The following is a 22,775-nucleotide window of genomic DNA, read 5'->3' as shown; positions in this document are numbered from 1 at the left end:
GTTAAATGGGTTACTTTTTATTTTCCCATTTATTTTCAACATAGATCATATTTACATAATATGTCAAGAACACACATACACACACACGCACACACACGCACACACAGAGTTTGTGTTAATATACAAAATATTTCTTTCAATGATTCACATTGAAAAATGTGTTGATTTCATACATAATCAGTTAGCAGATCATTTGTAAAGTAGTAGTGAATGATCATTGTGATTTTATTTCACCAATATTTTTAGTTTCATTGTGTACACAAATATTGCAAAAGTTTTATTTTGTTATGTTTTTTTTATTATTTTGTCATGGCAAATATCCGTAAGAATACACTGTTGTTAACTAATATTTACACCTCAACTTCCTTCCTTAAATGAACGTCATTTCGGCAACTGCGTTCATCAATCGATGAACGCAACATCTTCGGATATGTTCGGATCGTAATTCATTGCATAACAATATACCTGAAAGCTATTGATCATGTTATTGGTTGTATTGTGTCTACAGGTCCCGTAAAATATAGATCAACATTTTTAAAAGTGATAGTTTATTATATTTTAAATATATTGGTACCAGAAGTGTTTCAATTTTACGTTTTAAAGTGATTTCAAGTGGTTGATCTTTTCCCGCGTTAATGTGACATCATTTGAAAAAAATGTTTCAGGTTATAGTCGGGTCGTTCTATTTACAGAATGGGTAATCACGGATTACTGAAAGGTTTTCTTAAATGAAATGAAGTATTTTTTTAACAATTCTTGGATGAAATAATGAACTATTGGTGTAAATATAAGGAATGAATTGCGGGGTTGATGTCATTATTGGGGATATGAACGCAATTGGGTTGGTCAAAGTACGCGTGGAGTCCTTCGTACTCCACACACATTGACCAACCCAATTGCGTTCATACCCAAGTCACTAAGATGTACATTAAACAGCCGTTAACAATCAATAGACATGTTTTTTTTGCAGAAAGGAAAGTTTAAGTTATTATGCAATTTCTTAACATCAAAACATGGCTCCATTGGGTTACAGAGATATGCCCAATATTCAGTCATTTTAATGAAAAACAAAAGAAGAAAGCCCTTTATACACAGGCAACCCCTCCTAAAGTTTGTTCATGGGTTTAAAATACCACATGTCATACATAACACAGTACTTTTATCATTCCAATAGGCATCCCAGTTGACATGCATTACTACAGCGGGCAGTGTTGAACCCATCTGGGAAAGGGAATAGTGTCCTTGATGTTGTGGATACCAAGAAGACACTGTAGGTAACGCTCAAACCCGAGCCCAAAGCCTCCATGTGGCACTGAACCAAACTGGCGAAGCTCAAGGTACCTGGATACATTAAAGAAAATGTTTCTGTTTGGTTCACTTGTCAAGCATAAACTGTACAATCTATTTTCTATAATAATTAAATATAATTATAATTAGTATACCAAATTACAACCAAATTCGTTAAATTGATGTCTTCAACCAAAAGTAGCATTGGAAATCATGTATTGGTGAAATATTCCCACAAAAACATGCAGAGTGATGGACTCTTTTGAAAATTGATATAAGATATGAGTTTGTTTTCAACTGTTTGAATATCATACCCAGTAAATAGTGTAGTATAAATTTAATGTAGATTTGACCTAGTAACCTAGAATTAGACCCTACATTACCAAGTTTCAAACTAATAAAAGATTTCATCTTGGCCAGATTGGATCCAAAACATTGCAAAAAATAGCCTCTAGTGCATTTCTAAAGTTTTTGAAAGAGTTGACCTAGTGACCTAGTTTTTGACTCCATGTGATCTAGTTTCAAACCAAGTCAAGATTTCATCAAGGCAAGTTCTGATTAAGTTTCATGAAGATTGGAGTGGATATAATGTCTCTGTTTGTTCACAAGTTTTCTTTAAGATTTAACCTAATGGCCTTGTTTTTGATACATTTCGACCAAGTTTGAACATTATCTGACCAATCCTTACCAAAATATTGTTCCAGAAAGAACAAATATGACTGGCGGATAGATGGACGAAATGACAAACGGCGGGTAACGCCAAAAAAATATTCATCTCCTGAAACCTTCAGTTAGGTGGATGATAATAAGTAATACTTTTTCTATTATGTAATTATTTTGATGCTCAGCCAGCCTACATAAAATTAAAAAAAAAAAAAAAAGTCAAAATCTTCATTGGCAGAATTCAAACTACTTGAAACTGTATAAATGCAGAGTGAAAACTCAATCTTGTAATTATGTCCAACTTATGACACGACCTAGTCAGACAATATGGGGTTGTTTTCTACACTAGTGGTATCATTGTGTAAGTTTGAGGTTGTCCAGGTGTGAACAGAGAATGTCATGTCCCTTCTCATCAAGGCTACCCCCACAAAGCTAACCTGCAGGAAGATCATGAAGGTCCCCCTACCCAGAAACATTTCTCTCTTACCAGTGATATGGTTGTGTCAGGCCCAGGTTGTCCAGACGTGGCCGGAGGATGTCATGCCTCTCCTCTCTCAGGCTCCCCCCACAAAGCTCACCCACCCCAGGAACCAACAAGTCTACTGCTCCAACCTACATAGACATGGATGATGTAATCATGTTCAACAAAGAGTACAATTTCAGTAAGCAGCACTAAAAAAAAGGCAGGCACAGGTATGAGTGACATGAAATTTATTATGTCAAGGGCCATAACTTTTCATATTCAACCCATAATCCAAACAATTTACAAATTTACAATCCCACCACACAATTTGACAATAAGGGTTTACACACATGACACAAGATTTCGAAGCCCATTTTCAACCAACCCAGGAGGCCATAACTTCTTGCTAAGTGAAATGGCAAGCAAAACATTTAAAGTGGTAAACAAAATATCTATTAAGCTAAATAACTATAAGAACAATAATTTTGCCAATACATTTGACTCAACAGTTATGAATGGACTAATGATTGAGGGATAAATGGTCAGAGGAACAGAGAAAAAATTTTGAGGATCATTGACAAATCAAAATGTGAATGTAATTATAAAGTTTTGTAAGTACATATGTAATAATTTTTGTGATTCATGTGACACAAACTTTTTCAGACTGTTTGTCAATATCAAAGCAAAAAGTATGTCAGGGAAGTGCATAAACCTACCGCACAATAACTTTGCATAACCATCCAGATTTTGACAATATCAAAATTGAGCACAAGGAAATTCTAGATGATCAAATTTCGATTTTTTGTTCAAAACTTTCACATTTAACACAACAATCCTAACTTTGGAATTTCCAAGTATAAAAATCTCTGAAAAGGAAAAACAAAATAACATACTAATCGTTTCTAGTGTTTGACACCACAACTGAATATGGGTTTTCAACAAATAAAACGCTCAAATATTCACCCGACAGGATATAATTCATTAGAAAGTTATTTTAGGCAGAAAACATTTAAATAACTAAGACTAACTGTAGCATGGTCCTCATTTTGCCTACAGTAGAAAGGCTTTATTTCTGTGGGAAAATCAGTCACAAATACTGGAACATTTCCACAATGCTTCACCAAAAACTTCTCATGTTCCTTCGACAAGTCGCAGCCCCACTGAAATGTGTGAACATACTTTTCAAATGAGCTGCCTTATGGTCACATTAAAAACTGTTTCCTGTATACGCCAATCATTAAAATTTACTTTTAAACTGGTTTGTTTGCAGACCTTTTCAGTGGATCAGTAGGTTGCCACTTTCGTGACTGAGTGATATGACATAAGTCACGTAACATTAAACAAGAAAAAACATGCAGCACAGAAATCATGTTGATATGTCTTTGTTGTGTTTGTACATTTATTTAACAATAATTTCTTTACGATCGGATACCCCCTATACACTACTGCACTCTGCTTCTTTGTGAACCATTGTTAAGAAAATCACATAATCATGAACAATATATGAGTCAGTTTCAGTGTTTCCCCATGAAACCAATGCGGATATATGCTCAGACACTAATACAACTGTTTTCCCATTGAAAAAAAAGTATTCTTCAGAGGGCTTGAATTGAACTCAGTCTGCCAGATCACTACACATTTCAAAACAGACACTTACACCTAGACCACACACCTGTTGAGACAACTGACAATATAGGGTTATTGAAGAGTATTTAATTGTAACATGTGATTTCATTAAAAAAATCAGTAGTCTTCCCTGCCTCATGCATAATCATTAAAACCAGCTTTCGTCAGTCAATTTTCCCACTGTATGTATGAAGTGTAACAGAAGTAGTACTGTGGTTGCAGACAATGTAATTTCTTAGAACAGGAAGTTCATAAATAGTGTTTTGAAGTGTTAAATATTTGGAAAAAAATAACAGCTAGAACAGAAAACAGTTATACGACCTTTGGAGATTCTTTAAAGTTGTCCTTTTTATTTTCTAAAATTTTGATTGCATCTGAATATGACATTCTGAAAAAGAAAAAGACCACTTATTTACACTATACAAAAATTGAGGCAGGTAACTCTGGTATAAACAAGAGAACAGAAGCAGAATCTGATGAAGCCTCCTTTCTTTTTACCCTCTATAAATTGTGTAATCTATAAATTATATTACCGTATTTTTTTCGAGAGAAACCCCTGTGGATGTACCTAAAATATGTCTTATTGAGCATTGATAAACCATAGATACATGACAAAGGCCTTATTGAGCATTTACAAACTAACTGGTTACTAATAAAGGCATTATTGAGCAATGATAAACAAACAGTACCAGACAAAGGCCTTAATGAGCAATAATAAACTAAAGACACATGACAAAGGCCTTATTGATTAGTGGTAAACAACAGTACGAGTTGTCGTACCTGACAAAGGCCTTAATGAGCAGTGATAAACCACAGGTACCTGACACAGGTCTTATTTAGCATTTTCAAACCAACAGTAGCTGACCAAGGCGCTTTTGAGCAGCGATAAAGTACAGGTATCTAACATTGGCTTTATTGAGCACTGATAAACCACAGATACATGACAAAGACCTTATTGATCAGTGATAAACTACAGGTACCTAACATTGGCCTAATTGAGCAGCAATAAACCGCAGATACCTTACATTGGCCTTATTGAGCAGCAATAAACCGCAGTTACCTTACATTGGCCTTGTTGAGCAGCGATAAACCGCAGATACCTTACATTGGCCTAATTGAGCAGCGATAAACCGCAGATACCTTACATTGGCCTTGTTGAGCAGCGATAAACCGCAGATACCTTACATTGGCCTTATTGTACAGCGATAAACCAAAGGTACCTAACATTGGCCTTATTGAGCAGCGATAAACAACAGATACCTAACATTGCCCTTATTGAGCAGCGATAAACCGTAGATACCTTACATTGGCCTTGTTGAGCAGCGATAAACTGCAGATACCTTACATTGGCCTTATTGTACAGCGATAAACCAAAGATACCTAACATTGGTCTTATTGAGCAGCGATAAACCGCAGATACTTTACATTGGCCTTGTTGAGCAGCGATAAACTGCAGATACCTTAAATTGGCCTTATTGTACAGCGATAAACCAAAGATACCTAACATTGGCCTTATTGAGCAGCGATAAACAACAGATACCTAACATTGATCTTATTGAGCAGCAATAAACCACAGATACCTAACATTGGCCTTATTGAGCAGCGATAAACCACAGATACCTAACATTGGCCTTATTGAGCAGCGATAAACCACAGATACCTAACATTGGCCTTATTGAGCAGTGACAAACCACAGGTGCCTAGCACAGTGCTTTTGAGCAGTGATAAACCAGTGGTACCTGGATTAGGGCTTATTGAACAGTGAAAAACCAATGGTACCTGATATAGGTCTTATTAAGCAGTCTGTTGACAATGTCGGACTGGTCGCTGACTTGGCTGTGTTTCCACAGGTCCTCAACCTCTCCCTCATGGCTGTCCAGTACTGACTGGGTCATGGACTTCACCAAACCCTCCATCACCTGCAGAGATGAAATGAGTTAAGTCAAATTAATGAATATGATATATGCTGTTAGGCATGATTTGAAATCTTATTTCCAAAATACAATGTTCTTGTCTCATGTTTTATGTAAGCATATCATGGTATCCTCAGCTTTTTGGTTATAACTAGATGGCTAGACACAAAGGGAAAAACAAAATACCAACAATTAGCTACCGGTAGATTTAGGCTTTACTGAAAATAATGGCAAGTATCTAATTCACAAAAAAATAGAAAGAAAATAATGAAATACAGGTTATCTTTGTGACAGTGTCTCATATTACAGAAACATTTCACCTGCAGTATACACTCCATTGACTGTGTAAATGCTACTTCTGCCTCTATCATGTAGAACTCTGCCAGATGATGGCGACCCAAAGACTTCTCCGCCCTAAATGTTGGCCCAAAACTGTATGCCTTCAAAAATGAACTGAAACATGCAGAGATTCATACATACATTTAAATTGTGGTACTTCACTGTAAATTAAATACAATCTCCCCTTATATCACCACACAGAATAAAGATAAGCAGATCCTTGAAATGTCATACGCAATATTATATTTTGGCTAATACATCCTGGTATTCATTTCTAAAGACAAAAATATTATATTATACAAAGTCTGTAATGTTTTCTTCGATTTATCTTCTGATCAAAGTCAGTGCATTGTGCTTGCCTTTATGCCAACAAAGAAATAAATACACCTTCAATTTCACTACATTTTATTTAATTCCATTCTACTATATTGTAATGTAGAGATACCCTGTGATGACCTCCAGGTGGAGCTGTCCAGACACGGTCAGGTAGGTGGGGCTGTTGAAGAAATGACCTGGACCATCTCTGCCTCCAGCACCAGGTTTGAGCTCCTCACCTGTCTGCATAGAGCCATATAATATAATACCTTGTATGTGTACATGAGATGTACAGAGAAGGGAGGCAACGTAGTAATGGAAAGTAATAGCTTTATATCACGACTCCATTATAAATGACGCAATGCTATTAGTCCAGGACTGGTCACGCGATGACCCCGTATTTTTCCTGCTTTTTTCCGAATCCGATGAATCATTTCAACATGTATACAGGTCGTTGACGTGATATACAAGTTACGGGGTTAGTAGGTGACCCAATATGGGATATATGGGGTGCAGGAAACCATATTCGGGTATACTCATCAGATATGGTTTCCTTTGCCCTGTATATCCCATATCGGGTCACCTACTAACCCCGTAACTTATAATATTAGTTCCAGGATGAGACAAAATCTTTTCAAACCTTCAAAGGCAATTTATTAAGTTCAAAAGGCATTCTCATTTATTTTTCATGTATATCCAACATTAAACCATTCAATCAGAGGTAAGGTACTTCATACTTAAGGTACCTTGATGGAAAACGTTTCCCCGGCACCTTCACAATCTACAGACGTGGTTATTGGCGTGTGTACAAACAAGAAATGATTGTCCTGAAAATGTATTATTTGTACAACAACTTCATAAAAGAAAGGATACTTTGTGTAAACAATGCTCAAAACGTAAAACTGACCGTTTGACTGACTGATCAATAACAGTTATGACAGTGCTTTTTGCATCTCAAAGCTATTTATTTGATATTACCTACTGTTGTTTGCAAACACACTTAGTAAAATATGCTTGTCAATGAGTTAAACAAAGAAAGGTCAAAATTTCTTTTTACATTTGTACAACACTGATAGCAGATTTGAGAAGGTAATTTCATGTCTTTAAGCTGTTTGGTCTGTTATTTGTGAGAATGTCATTCAAAGCTTTCATTAACTTGAATGGTAAAAGTGATAACAATGTATACACAACATGTATATGCATACTCTGCAGGATTTTAGGGCACTTTTCTCATAGTTATAATATGTTCATTGTATACGTCAATCACTCATGGCGGCACGGCAGTAGCTTCTTCTTGATATGTGTGATTGACCAATAGGCTAAAATTATGCACATTGACATTCACTAGTTGGATTATTGCGGAGTATTATATTAGCCAATATTAGCTTCAAAATCAAAGTTTATTTTCAAACAGGTAAAGTTGTAAACCCACAAAAAACAGGCAAAAGTTTTGTATTTGATTTCATCGCATAGGAATAATTCAGCGAAAGCTATAACAACATTGAAAAATACTATGGAAAACCAGTGAAAACAAGAAGATGTGATCACTTACCAGAAAGTATTTATGTACAGCCATAGAGGCCGTACTTCTGATCCTGAGAAGTTTCTGGTGCAAGATTGTACGAGCCCGCAGATGGGGAAAGGCTCGCAACTGGTCTGCTGTGTACTCAGTTTTTGGCTTTATCGGGTACACCTACTTGTTATACATCCATATAAACAATTTTAAACCATTAGCTATATTACATGCAACATTGTCTTAATGTTATAAATGAATGTCTTTCTAATCTGATTTTAAAAATGACACAAAGATATCAAAATAGTTAAAGTGGAAATAGGGCCGGGGACTTTCTGATTTGGAAAAATGCGCCATATTGATTAAAATTGGGAACTCCAATTTTACCTAGAAATGAACAAGATTGCTTCGAAAAAAATAGACTTGAAAGTATGTGACAAAGTTTGTTTCTTATAGAAAACACTTATTCTTCCGAAAATGGTTGGGGTCAATTTTTATAAATAAAAATTGGGAATTACATTTTCACTTTTGGGAAAAAAGTATATGTTTAAGAATATGGAATGGGGCTGAAATTCGATCCCAAATGCGTCAGAAAATAAACACTGAGATGCCAATACATATTCATTATTCAACTCAAGTATAATTTTATTCTGTGTTATGAAACATAACGTGAATTAAATCAATTTGCCACAAATAGTTTGTGGTTTTTTTTCCAATTTATTTTTGAATAATATGTTTGCTGTTTTCACGTCGGTAACAATTGCAAACTTCGGATGTCAGAAATAAATCAAACTCAAATGTGTTGGGATTGGTGATATATTTCTTTAATTCGGATGTGTCGAATGTTCGTTATCTCAACCTTTTTCCCTAGGTCGCGACAAAAGCAACATAATGAGTTTCGACTGTATTTAAAGTAGTTTTAAAATACACTGAGCTACACTCCTCACTTCAGAACTCATGTCACCCATAACACAATGTTAATGCACATGGAGTAATCACTAGATATAGACTAACTTCAGACTCACCTCATTATCACAGGGACCAACAATGCTGAGATGGTCAGCCTGGAGCTCTACTGCCTGTCCCCGCCCCTGACTTGGCACCAGGGACCCGCCCACCTCAACACTGCAGCCAGTGCACAGCTCTCTGAAGCAACATTTTGGTCTTATTTATCTAACAGGCATTAAATACAGTATATATGTACATGTATGTGTTAAAGTTTATATTACATGAACATATCATGCAAAATCTCCACCATGTTCAATGACTAACAAGAAATGCAATGTACAGAAATGTTCTTGTTAAAACTTTATATTATTGTGTTAATGAAATGAATACAGTATATAAGCACAACATGTGTCCTTCAAGTTCTAATAGTATTTTTCAGAAAATGATGACATGTACATGTTTATCTAAAAGTGTGATTTAAATCTGGCCAGTATTATTTAGTTTTATTAATTATGCTTTAGTCTTAAACTGTGGGAGTGTCACTATTAACAAAAACATAAAATAATGCATTTATTCACAAAATTGAAGTAGAAAATAAAATTCAGCAAATACTCATGGCAAATCTGTGGGTCAGCAACAACTTGCAAGTGTTTGTCAGTGCTTCCATCATAGAGACTGCAAAACACAACATTCTTCTGTTTCCTTACATGCCGCAGCCAGCCCTGAAAATGTACATTAAAACACTATATCCAGTATAATATTAATTTGAGCATGTGCCACGGATTATCAACACATCAATCTCATACATGTATACATGCGACATGTGTGGTACTGCCTGAATTTACTTGCAATTGTCTTACACTGTATGGTGTTTTGTCAAACTGACTATGCAACAGAATGTGACTTTAGTCCTTTGTGACTATTCATAGCAATCTTTAATAGTGTTAGCTGAATTGTGACAATAACTTCATTGTTTCATATTTTATTTATTCAATGCCTACAGAATCCCAAATTAAATTTCTGAGATTGAAGCATGTTTAATCTCTGGATGCATGGTTCAACCTTCACTGGACTTCTTAACATATTCTTAATATAAGAATTTCTTAGTGCAATTCAATTTGATTGATGTAGTGTGTACTTTTTCGAGGCTTAAAGGCATTAAACACCAGATTATTTAATTGCAAGAAAAAAGAAAATTTTACATAAAACTGATATCGTTGTATACAACACATTGAATCTTACTGATGTATCACATCGCCTACGGCACATGTATCTTTTGCAGTTTTTGCATATCATTCCAATTGAAATATACTTGGTTTATCTATCAAGAAAAATATATATCTGTACTAATCACACGATGTTCACATGCTAAATATACAATCTATAAACTGGGAAACCATTGTGCGCTAATTTAAATGGGTAAACTCAGCTGACACCAACAAAATATTATTTTAATTATGTAAAATGATGTATTATCGGCCTCATAATAGCTGGTATTAAAAATTCTAGGCTGTTTTGGGGAAATTATGTTTTTGCTGTTTTTTGGACTATCTGGTGTCTAGCCCCTTAAGCTCAGAGCACTCTACCTGCATGACAGGCTCCAGCATGCATGTATGCAGTAATGACAAGGTATGTTAGCAATTAAGTGATAGCCATAAAAAGTACTTGTAACAGAGGGCTGTTGTGCTAGCTGTTAAGCAACTAGAGGTACATGTATAGGTGTCCACCTCTCACCAAAGAGGATGTGGGTTCGATCCCCACTAGCGTAACTTTCTCATTGCCTTTTAAAATGGACATCAGAACTGGTTTCTACCCAGTTAACAAACTCGTGCATGATTCTATAAGCTATCTGCTTTCATCACAATTGAGCTATAAAAAAATGTTAATGTTTAGTATAGTGCAGACAGAAAACAATATATCAGTATTTAATATATTTAGTGTTTGAGCTAAGCAAGTGAGGTTATTGTTAAGTTTGTTGTATTACTGTGAACAATTTGGAAATACTTGATATACAGGTTTTTTTTAAAATTGTTCTTTTTTTTTAATGTTATTTTCTTGTTTGATTGTGAGGTCACATTTTTTTCAAAGTATTGGTCAGGAGTAGTAGTCAGGTTATATTTGATAAAAGAAGATATGTGTTAAGAGATACATAGATGTAGTGAAACTATTTTGGTAAAAGTAGATAAGTGTTAAGAAATACATTGATGTAGTGAGACAATACTTGGTTTACAGTAGATAAGTGTTAGGAGATACATAGATGTAGAGATGCTCAAGGCTGACAACAACTTAATAAGTAGGCTTTTATGATAACTTTGCACTGACAAATTTTATGTACATTTGTAATATTGTATTTATTGTTGTAATATGTTTGTATTGTTTTATGTTGTTTCTATGTATGTAATCGTGCATTCAGCTGTGGTCACTTAGTACTTATATTCATGCTATTTCCTATCCAGATATCTTATATTTTGTATTTTTTATATTTCAGGGCTTACGCTCACAATATTCCCTATAAACTAAAGAGCCCTCATACCAGACATATCAGTGTTATTAATAATAGATAAGCGCCCGGTAACAGGCTTATGACCAAATATCTTTGTAACAGACTCAGACAACGCGAAAACTTTTTCTCCTTCACAGGACATTGCGACAGGTAAACACTTAAAGTTTACCTGTCGCAACAAATTTTTACCTGTCGCAATGTTACAAACAGTTTTCGGTTACATCAGCCTAAACCTTGATTTTAAGCCTCTTTTTTTAAATAAGTTTTGTAATTCCCCATTATAACAGGTTTAGATCTTTTTGGTTAGATTTGTCCTACAGTACTATAATAAATTACAAAAAAAGCTAAACATCATGTAAAAAAAAATGAATATTCGAATCTTATGTCATAATTTTTTTCTTCCCTTGCCTCCCCAAAAAAAACTCATATCTGTTCGCCTACCCATGGAACAGCTAGATCTTACTCTTTTAATTCATCTTTAAATCAAAGATACAGTACAGTTATAAAATGTAACGAATTGTACTACAAGTCAAACTCAGGCACAACATTTATGCAAAAACGAAAGTAGATTTCTTGTTATTGGCAATGTTAAACAGAGCGGAAAGAAAGTCAGCTTGGTATATTAATCATCATATTTAAATTAACACGATTGCCGGGAACTACTTCGCCGAAAATAAATACATACGGATCTTTGTAATTTCCGAACATTTCCGTAAAATAAAAGTATGATAGTACGAGCTGAGATCGGAACCTTACGCGTTTTATCGGCTTTTACGGAAACATGTCGAAAAGGGGTTTACAAATAGTGATACACAGATTAACACGCTGAATAATCATGATATAATAGTTAAAAATAACTCTGAACATTTATTTAGAAACTGAGTCAATTTTCCGAAAATTAAACGGTGCTGACTGTAATTTTTCACCGGACATTGTGACCGACCAAAACAAAAGTTTCGTCGGTCAAAATGGAAATATACCGGACATGTCCGACTGTCCGACGGACATTCGCATTGTCTGCAGACTGCACAAATTTCTATTTGCACCAGTCAGGGTTCGAATCTACGACCTTTCGCTCTGCAGGCCGACACTCTACCACGTCCCTATAAAAGCTAGCTCCATAGCGAGACAGTATAAGTGCAGTTATATACACATCGTTTGCACCTGGTTACACATTCCCCCTCCATTTTGAAATTCGTCCTCGAATTTCAGAGACAAAGGTCGATTTGCACAGACCTTGAGGCATATCATATAACATGGGTCCCTCGTTGGGCGCCAAATGTAACAGATTGCACAAATTGCTATGTGCACCTGTCGGGGGTTCGAACCCACGACCTTTCGCTCTGCAGGCGGACTCTCTACAGCGTCGCTATAAAAGCTAGCTCCATAGCGAGACAGTATAAGTGCCCTTATATACATATCGTTTGCACCCGGTTACATCTTAGATCCAGAATTTCAGTGATATCCGCCGTTGGGGGAAAAATCCCCCAGAATTTCGATCCATCCCCCAGTCTCCCGGCGGGAGATAAAAATCCCCCAAAATAATAAAAAATTCCCCTGAATTTTCAGCCTTTCTGATCAAATCCCCCTGAATGGTCTCTAATGGCTACCTCTATAGTGGAGAAGTATAAGTGCCGGTATATGCATATCAATTATCCGGTTCCATCAATGTCATCAGTATTATAATTCAGCTGTTGTGCACAATATTAATAATCAATGAATGTCTTACTGCTGAAGTAACTGGCTTCTTTTCAGCATGTAGGCTTACATTCAGTATCTCTTTAACTGTTCGTCTTACACTGTATGATCGGTGTAAGATAACTTGAAAGTTTTTTAATCTCAAGATTGTCAAAGCTATGGACGCTGACATGTTCCCGGTACGCAGTAAATGTTGTGTGTGTGTTTGTTGTTTATTTGATTTTGTCCATTTATGCATTTATTTAAAAATTATGTTAAACTATTATTTTAACAACCACCTTTTACGATTTTGTTTTCTTTATTAAAATGTTCGTCCCTTTTACTTTCTACTTTCATTTTGTATTTACTCCTTAAATAGGTCATGTGAGCAAAATGTCAACAATTTTTGTTTAATAAAATAAGTCAATGACATTTATCTAGAGCAACATGGGTTGTTGCGAAAGCTGTTTCGGAAATAAAGACAGCAATTTCCAGGTAATATTACTAAGGTCTTTTGATACATTTTTTATTTTAGGATAGTGAAATGTTGCAATATTTCGGATACCTTTTTTGTTATCTTAATTCGGATAATAGTTCAAAAAGGATGGGCGTAGATCAAAGGCGGTTTCATTATTTAGACTCCAAATAATGAAACCTTCTTTGATCCACCCCCACCCTTTTCCAACTGTAATCCTGCCATTCCCTAGATATTAAACTCATATCCCTTCTACTTATGGCATTACTTTAATGGTGTCGGCATGTCCGAAACTGCAAAAGCAGGCACAGCACTCCCCTGGAAGTTGGATGGATACACACAAATATTGTCTGCAGCTGATGGTACATTGATGAAGACTAATAGGGTGAATTTTGGTTAAGTGAACAATTAAACATCATAAAGTGGAGTTAATCGACTAAACGCACAAGAATTTCCTTATCAATTCATTTCATTAGTAAATGTAACTGACAATTGATCATTTAGAGCAAAATATAACTGGTATGCAGACTCTATCATTTTTTCTTGGTCTTATATAGTTGACTGTACAGTGTTGTTATTTGTATATTTTCAGGATGGTGGGCCCAGTGAAACTGACCGTTTAATAAATCCTGCTAATGGACAGGGAACTCCATCATCCTTTAGGTATGATTTCTAAATCCATTCCTTCAAAGAATATAAATATAACTAGATAAGGGGGAACATTGAAGCCATTTTAGACTCCATTTCAAGTCATCGTCTTGCCCCAGTTTCTCAAAAGGTCTCAAGTTTCCACTATATAAATTCTGTGTACATTTTGAATATTGAAAATGAAAAGGAATAAACTCCAGTTCCTACACATCTTGATTTACATTTTTCTTCGTGGTTCAATTTAAACCAAATTGAGTTTGCCTAATTATTTAAAAAGTTATGAGCTGTTGAAGTGAATATGTATTTAAAAAAATGTTTTGTACTGGTTAAAAGAAATGACTTATACAACCCATCCCTGATCTGGATGATACAATATGGCCCAGATTGAAAGACAGTTCCGCCAAGAATAAAAGGCCATCTGCCGAACTTGATAATATTGCCTTGATTGGGGAAGATGTGTATAGGCCAAGATTAATGGACCATACTGCCCATATATCAATTTCGTTTTTAAATGTGGACTGTTTTGTCATTATATCTGAGCCATATAGTTAACCAATCTGGGCCACATTGTTGACAATGTTGACGAAGCATTTTTATAAAGTCTCCCTTTTTGAAAAAAAATCTTGTTTAAGATTACTTTGGAACTAAATGAAATACATGAACATACATATTGACACTTCCAGCGCATGTAGTTAATACTGTAACACAAGCATTTTGCGTGGTAATTTTTTTTTTACAGAGAACTGATAAAAAATTAGCACTGATGTTCATTTTGTATTTAGCACTTGTTTTGAGCATTTTTTTATAGCACTTGTTTTGTGCAGCCCTGATAATCAGTAGTGAAGAGTAATCTTCTGGTACAGGAAGACACAAATTTAGTTCCTTCAAAATCATTTTGTAACCATTGCATGATTATTTTGTAGAGAAACCCAGGTGGTGCCAGCAGCTACTGTTCCACAGCCAGGAGGCGGAGATGAGGCATCAGTGCTGACAAGGATTCTCCACACAGTGTATGTCCTCACTCACTGTTCTGGTCCAACTTGTTTTTAAGGAAGCTTCATTTTGAAAAACGGTCAATTTGGCCCTAATTTTGTACCACCAAATTGTAAAGAATTAACTATATGAGCCACATCGCGGGATTTTGTGCCTTCAGACATACATTGGCTTTTATTATTTTATTGGGAATTTGAATTAAATGACATTTCGGGAAGCAATACTGAAAATTTCATGATGATATCACTTATATTGCTAAAGATACATGGTTACAAGTGGGACCATGTATTGCACTTTTAGAGTTCTAAAAGTACATACTAGTAATTAAAGTGATGTGCAACATTAATGTAACAATATTATAGCTAGAATAAAATTTTAGTTGTTTTCCTAGTACATAATCTTTATTAAACATAAATAAATTTGATGATTTATTTTTTAATTTTAAGTCATTTGGCCGTTTTCAATACTGTGAATGCAGGTAAAATAAGTCTGGTCAAAATCTGTGGTTGCTATGGAAACAAGAGTGAACTTAAGGTCATAAATCATTAAGAAATAGATGGGTCAATGACAGTCCTTTAAAAGAGAGAAGTTTGAAAGAAATTACTTCACATAGAAAAATTCATTACTTTTGGCATATTTTATCAATAGACGAAATAATTATGTATGAAGGGCCAAATTTGCGTGATGTAGGTTATATTATAATGAATGCGCAATCAAGATCCTGTGTTAGTGAACTGAAACCTTGAATAGCAACTTGTATCAAAAAGGAAATGAGACATAGCATGGTTGATGAACATGACCAAGCTCACATGTCCTAGACCTATTATATTTAGTACTTCTCAATAAGAATATTTTTTTAACTAATAAATAATTAACTAATAGACTAGTTATTGGCTATAAATATTATACAAACATTGGTATAGTAACGTCTTTGACATCAGTTGGACTTGGTTTCAAATGTTTTGTGATGTTTGAAACTTAGGACAGAGTAAACAAGCCTGGTGAACATTGGAGCCACAACGTTTTGTTAAGCATTGTTAAAGGCTCCACCGCATCTTCCGTTTAGGTGCCAGGACCTGAAAATGGAGGCAATGGTGAGTATGCTCTTTTTTTGGTTTTTAGAGATTTGTACACATGAAATTTAATAAACTTAATTCCACACAGGAATAACTATGTGTTGAGTTTAATGTATTCAAAAAATGAATAAAAAGGTGATAAAAATAAAGTCTGATAATCTTTAACTTTGTTACTTGCCAATGTTTATGCTGTGGTGACATTGCACCCTAGTGGTGCAAATGTATTGTTACTAAGTAGAATAATATATGTGAAAAAAACTTAAGTAAACTATTTAATGGAACAAAGTTAATAACTAACATTATTAATATTTTTAATTTACGACTGAGTATGGTAAACCACCATGCTTTGTCTTTAAGTAGCGAGTAACCTGTATTTCCAGAAAAATAATACAATTCAAGGCATATCTTTTTCCTAATATGTTGACATTAAATTTTGTGAAAATTAAGTTTTGTATAATTTTTTGACATACTTATATGAAAACCTCATGATTTTGTTTATATATTTTCAGGTTGATGTCTTTAAAGGGAAAGAGAAGACTGGGTCTATTCATGCCATTGGATAAATCACTCTGTCATACAAAATACACATTAAATACACCTCAACTAATTCAAAAATCTAAATTGCAAACAAATACTCAATTTTAAACGCCGTTTATCAAGCACCAAGTGAGCTTTAAATGTCGAAAATGCAGTGTGTTTTTAGCCATACTTCAAAAATATTTACAATAATATTAATAAAGTTAGTTGTTGTTTTTCTTGTTCAGTTAAATACGAACCAAAAAGTGTTTTTATGGTTACATTTCTTATTAAATTACAATTCATAAGCACCACAAGATATGTATTTGCACCATAACTATTCACAATCGAGCCTCAGTAAGTGCACCAAGTAGAGCACACGGAAGTTCTGAATTTGTAATGAGGCACCTTTAAAAGTTTGTCTTTTAAAAATCTGTCAGGCAGAATGATAACATTTCATGAAAATCAAGATTTTGATCTCGACAGTCTTGAGCTCTTGCAAGTTTTGCAAATTCTAGATGATCAGATTTTGTTTTTTGTTCATAGCATTTACTATTAACACATCACAAAGTCATTTCAGTGTGGAACCACATGCTCAGATTTTTTAATTTCACGCAGATAAATCACTTAGAAGAAAAAAAAATAGACCATAATTGCTGTTCACCTCCATTTTCTAGTGCTTGGCACCACAACAGAAAATGCAACAGAGCATTTTCAACACATAACGATACGTGGTTCCAATGTTCACCCAGCGGTGTAAATATACACCCACAAGAAGTATCCTTAATTAATTAGTTTTACTTATAGTAGTTACATTGATAATAAATGGATTTATTTGTTTGTTCTAAGTAAAACATGGTTAAGTATTACCATTCTGCCTTATTTTCAGAAACTTTATTGATGTGTCTGCTGTTGAAGGGAGAGGCTTGGAACAACATGAGTACCACGACAAGGCTAGACAGTATAGGTATTCAAATGACTTACAGTAATACTTAACCATCCATTTGTACATGCAGTTGATCACGAAAGTTGAATGTTATGAACAATACATGTAACCATTTGGCTTTTTACGTTTTGAAGTAAGTTATAAATATGTGTGATACAATTACAGACAGATTTCATACTGATCTATATCATTTAACTATTAAGCTTGTTTTCTTGTAAAAAGTGAAGTACCACTCATAAACATAATAGAAATTATTTGGTTCTACTTCAGTAACAAGTTGAACATGGTGCTGGCCAGCTCTGGTAGGGGAAGCAAGTATCGAATGTCTCTGCCAAACGGTGTAACGGCTCCACAGATAGTCCTAGCATCACAGCCAGTCTCCCTGGCAGATATTGAATTGGTAGGCTCATTTTACTCTTTTGTATGTGCATCTTACCAAGACCTACTTTAAAGGTCCCTGGCCTTATAGTTTTGATTTGTTTATGTTATCTGCAAGTCTGAGCAAAAATGATACAAGGATCATTTTGTACAGAGGTTTCAACTTTGTATGTAAGCCCATTAATGAGCCCAGCATCAGCTGATATATGAACAGATCTTGTTGAGTTGGACTGCAGTGCACATGAACCATAACTCTGTTGTTTTTTCGAATTATTTCCCTGAGTTCATTTTAGATGGATGTTAAAAAAGCATAAAAAAATCGGGTTATAGATAGGCTTAAATCAGGGCATTTGGGTGTCATTAGCAATTTCTTGTTTTAGCTTTTTTTTTGCGTGTAAAAATATACCAGTGTGTTCATATCTTCACAAAACATGGTCTGAATATTTATAAGACCTGTGTGAATATGGGTTATCTAGTATCCAAAACTAGGTTACAAGGTCAAATATTAAAAGAAGTTTTTGTGTTAAAGGTTCTTTTTTCTTTCACAAATTCATCAGTTTTCATTCAATCTATAAGAAACTTTATCAGAATATTTCTCTGCAGGACCAGTGTGAATATGGGTCATCTCATGTGAATAAAATAGGTGAAGTGAAGAAAATAATGTACATAATTTGAGAGTTTTTATATAATCTTCAAGACCATTAAGTCAGTATATCCTTTAGCATCATGATAATGACCAGTGTAAATTTGGCTGATCTTGGGTCATAAACAACGTCAGATCGGTATGAAAGTGTGTCAGCAGCATTTACATCTTCTTCTATAAACCTACATCCTGCTGCATAATTGCATTTGTCAAAATGAAAAGTCTGGTTTCCGCATCCCTTGTTATATGTTTTGACTGGAGCATAACTCCAAAAGTCTTTGGAGGTATTGACTTCAAAGTTCATATATAGATAGTAATTAGTGTTGAGAAGTTTAGTGCATAGGAACCATAACTCTGTTTTTGGTATCATTTTACTTGTTTTTGGCCCAGAGCATAACTCTAAAAGTCTTTGAGGTATTGACTTCAAATTTCATGTATAGATTTATCTTATTCAGTATAAGTGCATGTGTCTTTTATATTTCAAGAGTTATTGCCCTTAGTTCATATTTATACTTATTTTTTTCTGGAGCTTTAATAACTCCAGTAGTCCTTCATTTTATTAAAACAAACTTGAAAAGTGAAATTGAATAAGAATGTGAGCTTTCTATTCGGGAGTTAGACCCTATCAGGGAGGATACCTGGTACATGGTTTTCAACAATAGCCTTGTCTTACAGATTACGATGGCTGCTAAGAGAGCGGCAGCGGCGGTCAATGATTTGAAGGTGGAGCACAAAGAAGACCTTGTTGTGCCGTTTGGGGTGCCCTGACGTCCCACGTGATCTATTAGTGTTTTAACATAATCTTCCAGTCAATATTTTTGTATAAAATAACACTGATTTACATCATGGTGAAAATAAGACACATATTGATGTCTTTATGTCTATCTTTAGACGACTATAAATAATTGCTAGATTTTCATCCCACCTGGCCCCCATTTTTTTCTCCGCCCCTTAATTTTATTGACTCAAATAAAAATGTTGAACTAGGGTCTGTATTTGCGTAGCCGTCCGATACTGTCCTGGAACTGCCATTATTCATAGCTGTTGATGTATAACATTCACATGTAAAAAGGAGAATTGTTTTGATCATGTTCATGGTTCGTCCAGAAACACATGTATATGGTCCCTTATTCATTCATTAAAAGCATGGACTCCTATTCAATGGTGAAACAGTCATCTAAAAAATGAAAAATAATGATAAAATGTCACTCCCTGCCACCATTTTAAAACAAAAATGGATGAAAATCTGGAAATTTATTTATATTGGCCTTACCTTTTACAATTGGTTTAATTGTTATGTGTAAATGAAAAGGAAAAAACACATTTAGTTATGTTATAAAAATATTATAAGACAATTATGGTTAATCAATTTTTGGATTTATTTCATTGAATTTATACAATGTAGTAAAATATTTTATAAGAAAATTTATAATGTTATTTTTTTTGTTAATGTTTTATGTTGAAGGCATTTTAAACAATATCATCATTACATTTGTTTTAGTTTTCATGTGTACATGCCTATTATTATGACAGTCACATCTTTGTACATGGCTAATCTAGCTGACACTTGCTTCTTTGTAATGATGGAGTTAAGTTAAGGATTATTAGATGATGTAGCGAAAGTTTCATGTATTTTTTTGTGTTTTCTTCGCAAATACTCATTGTAAGTGTATTGCATTGCTTATTTTTTTGTTTCATATATAGACATGTGTGAAGCTCACATCACTTAACCTTATTTCTGCCATGTGTGATATTTTCTAGCAAATTGGGTTCAGAAAACAGGCTTGTAATGTAGAAATATGCATGTTAGTGAAACTGAGTGAAGTTTAGAATTTCCTTGTAGTTTTGAAATGACATATTGGCAAGGATTGCTTGTTATTTTATGTGTCATAATTACAGCCCTTCCATATTTAGTTATACAAATGTGTATTTGTTTGTAAAAAGTTTTGTGAGAAACGCAATTCCAGTGTGCATTGAACAACTAATTGATAGAAAATTAGCATATATTATATTGATTTATATATTATATGTTCATCAATAATACTTAAATAAAATATGTGATATAAAATGTTCTAAGCATAAAATGTAATGTGTGTTAACCCTTCCTTACAATGTTTGACACTAAAGCTAGTCCAGAAGTCCAAGACTCCCTTTTCTTCACCAGGAGTTCTAGATATCGCATCTCTCAGACTCTTTTGTGAATATGTCATCTTCTAGTCTTTTTAAGGGACTCACTCACGGGTTTTATGTTTATGGCAACATTTTCATTTTTATATTTGTTTAAATAAGAAATCTTACTTATTTTTATGAACAAATACCAAACAGTGACTGGCAGATGATTAAATCAACATAATTTTTGTAAAGCCTTAAGTCGTCGTTTTTTATCTGGAAAGTTAAGCATTTTCTGTCACATATTTAGATAATCTAATAAAAGAGCTTCATTATGATGGTTTTATCATTGTACCAAGCATTTCACATGCAATTATTATTATTCTGAGTTTGACCCTATAACACGTGAAGGAGTCCCTAAAAAGTGTGTTTGAAGTTAGATATTTGGCAAATTGCTTTAATATGTTATGGTTATTAATTATAATTTTTATATATATCCCTGCTTTCTGTAGGGCTGTGATTTTTTCTTAAACCGTTTGACTCCGTTGTGATGACTTAGACTCCTTACATTATCAAGAAGGAAATCCGACAGACTTCTTTCAAAAACAGTAAGTGTCTAACACTGTACATGTACCTCATGTTGTATGCGCGTTTCTGTATTGTGAAATATTTTCAGGTAAAGGTCAAAACTTTGTATTTTTATTAATAACTAAAGAGTGTAAAAGGTGGCTTGAAACATCAATATATGATGGGCATTTCCTGGTGTATATATACACTCATATGTATTATTAAAGTTTAGGTCAAAATCTATCATACTATCTAAAAAGCAGCCTACTAAATTAACGACAGACTTACTTATTCAGTCCAGGAAATGAACACTTACAAGATGTTTAGATTATTAATATGTTCAACGTCATTGTTGATCGTCCTTTCTGATAACTTGAACACAACGAAATTATCACTTCAACCATTTTTTTGCAACTTTTTGAAATGTCATTTACCGTCAAAGATATCCACCTACAGTATGCAGGGTTAAACTTACTATTCAAAAAATGAAGTTTTGTAAACAGTTTTATTATACAATCACTGAATATGATCTGATATTCAGTGCTAAACAGTCTTATGGTGTTTTTTTCTGCAAGTGAATATGAGATCGTATTCAATGACTTCCCCCAGTCAACAAGAACGCCGAATTCATTAAATGACAATACTTTGTGTCCGAGATGCGTATGACTACATAATATTGTAAATCATATGTAGTTAATGTGATTTTGTTTTGCGACGGGTCAAGTTTGCGTGTTCAGCACTTTGTTGGTCGAAAATTATCGGTTTAAACTATGAAGCCGTTGGAACACAGCTCACTACTAAGAGAGTTGCCCCCTGTTTGTACGCCGGATCCTGCGCTATTTAGGATGCCGAGATAAGTAAAGCCGAATTCCACTTAAAGAGAAAACGTGGATCCGGATTCCAAAAGAAAATAATCAAACATAAATGAGAACCATAAACGTTATTACTTGTAAAGTAAAATAATCAATTGGGCGACGTGTTATAATAATACATACATTTTTCCCGATGGAGAGCGCCCGAACCAAATCCTATATTTTTTCGCTCATGGGATTGTACATGTTCAAAGTTGTCAGACGCCGCGAAACCTTATGTCAAATCTAGGAACCGCCGCTAGTCACGTATATTAAATATTAATAAGGTGAAATCTGATATTGAAAGAGCGAATATACCTCAAAAC

General features: G+C 34.4%; 2 protein-coding genes across 2 annotated transcripts; one reads left to right on the top strand and one right to left on the bottom strand.

Moving 5' to 3' along the window:
* Positions 1-21: 21 nt before the first annotated feature.
* LOC128229413 (probable asparagine--tRNA ligase, mitochondrial) lies at positions 22-13,575 on the bottom strand. Its single transcript, XM_052941324.1, has 12 exons — positions 13,300-13,575; positions 9,680-9,789; positions 9,145-9,265; positions 8,159-8,299; positions 7,353-7,433; positions 6,737-6,849; positions 6,273-6,405; positions 5,819-5,958; positions 4,361-4,427; positions 3,442-3,573; positions 2,438-2,562; positions 22-1,341 (listed from the first exon to the last, which is right to left on the bottom strand). Exons 1-12 carry the CDS (start codon positions 13,504-13,506, stop codon positions 1,197-1,199), a joined length of 1,515 nt encoding a protein of 504 aa, XP_052797284.1. The 5' UTR covers positions 13,507-13,575; the 3' UTR covers positions 22-1,196.
* Positions 13,576-13,603: 28 nt separating this feature from the next.
* On the top strand, positions 13,604-20,993 carry LOC128225623 (ragulator complex protein LAMTOR1-like). The gene is made up of 6 exons (XM_052935515.1): positions 13,604-13,742; positions 14,315-14,385; positions 15,294-15,380; positions 17,845-17,922; positions 18,172-18,301; positions 19,598-20,993. The coding sequence occupies exons 1-6, from the start codon at positions 13,695-13,697 to the stop codon at positions 19,688-19,690; spliced, it is 507 nt and encodes a 168-aa protein (XP_052791475.1). The 5' UTR covers positions 13,604-13,694; the 3' UTR covers positions 19,691-20,993.
* Positions 20,994-22,775: the final 1,782 nt, after the last annotated feature.

This window comes from Mya arenaria, chromosome 3 (genome assembly GCF_026914265.1).
Source record: "Mya arenaria isolate MELC-2E11 chromosome 3, ASM2691426v1".
NCBI lineage: Eukaryota > Metazoa > Mollusca > Bivalvia > Myida > Myidae > Mya > Mya arenaria.
The sequence above is the reverse complement of the archived record's forward strand: the minus strand, read 5'-3'. Positions and strand labels throughout refer to the sequence as shown.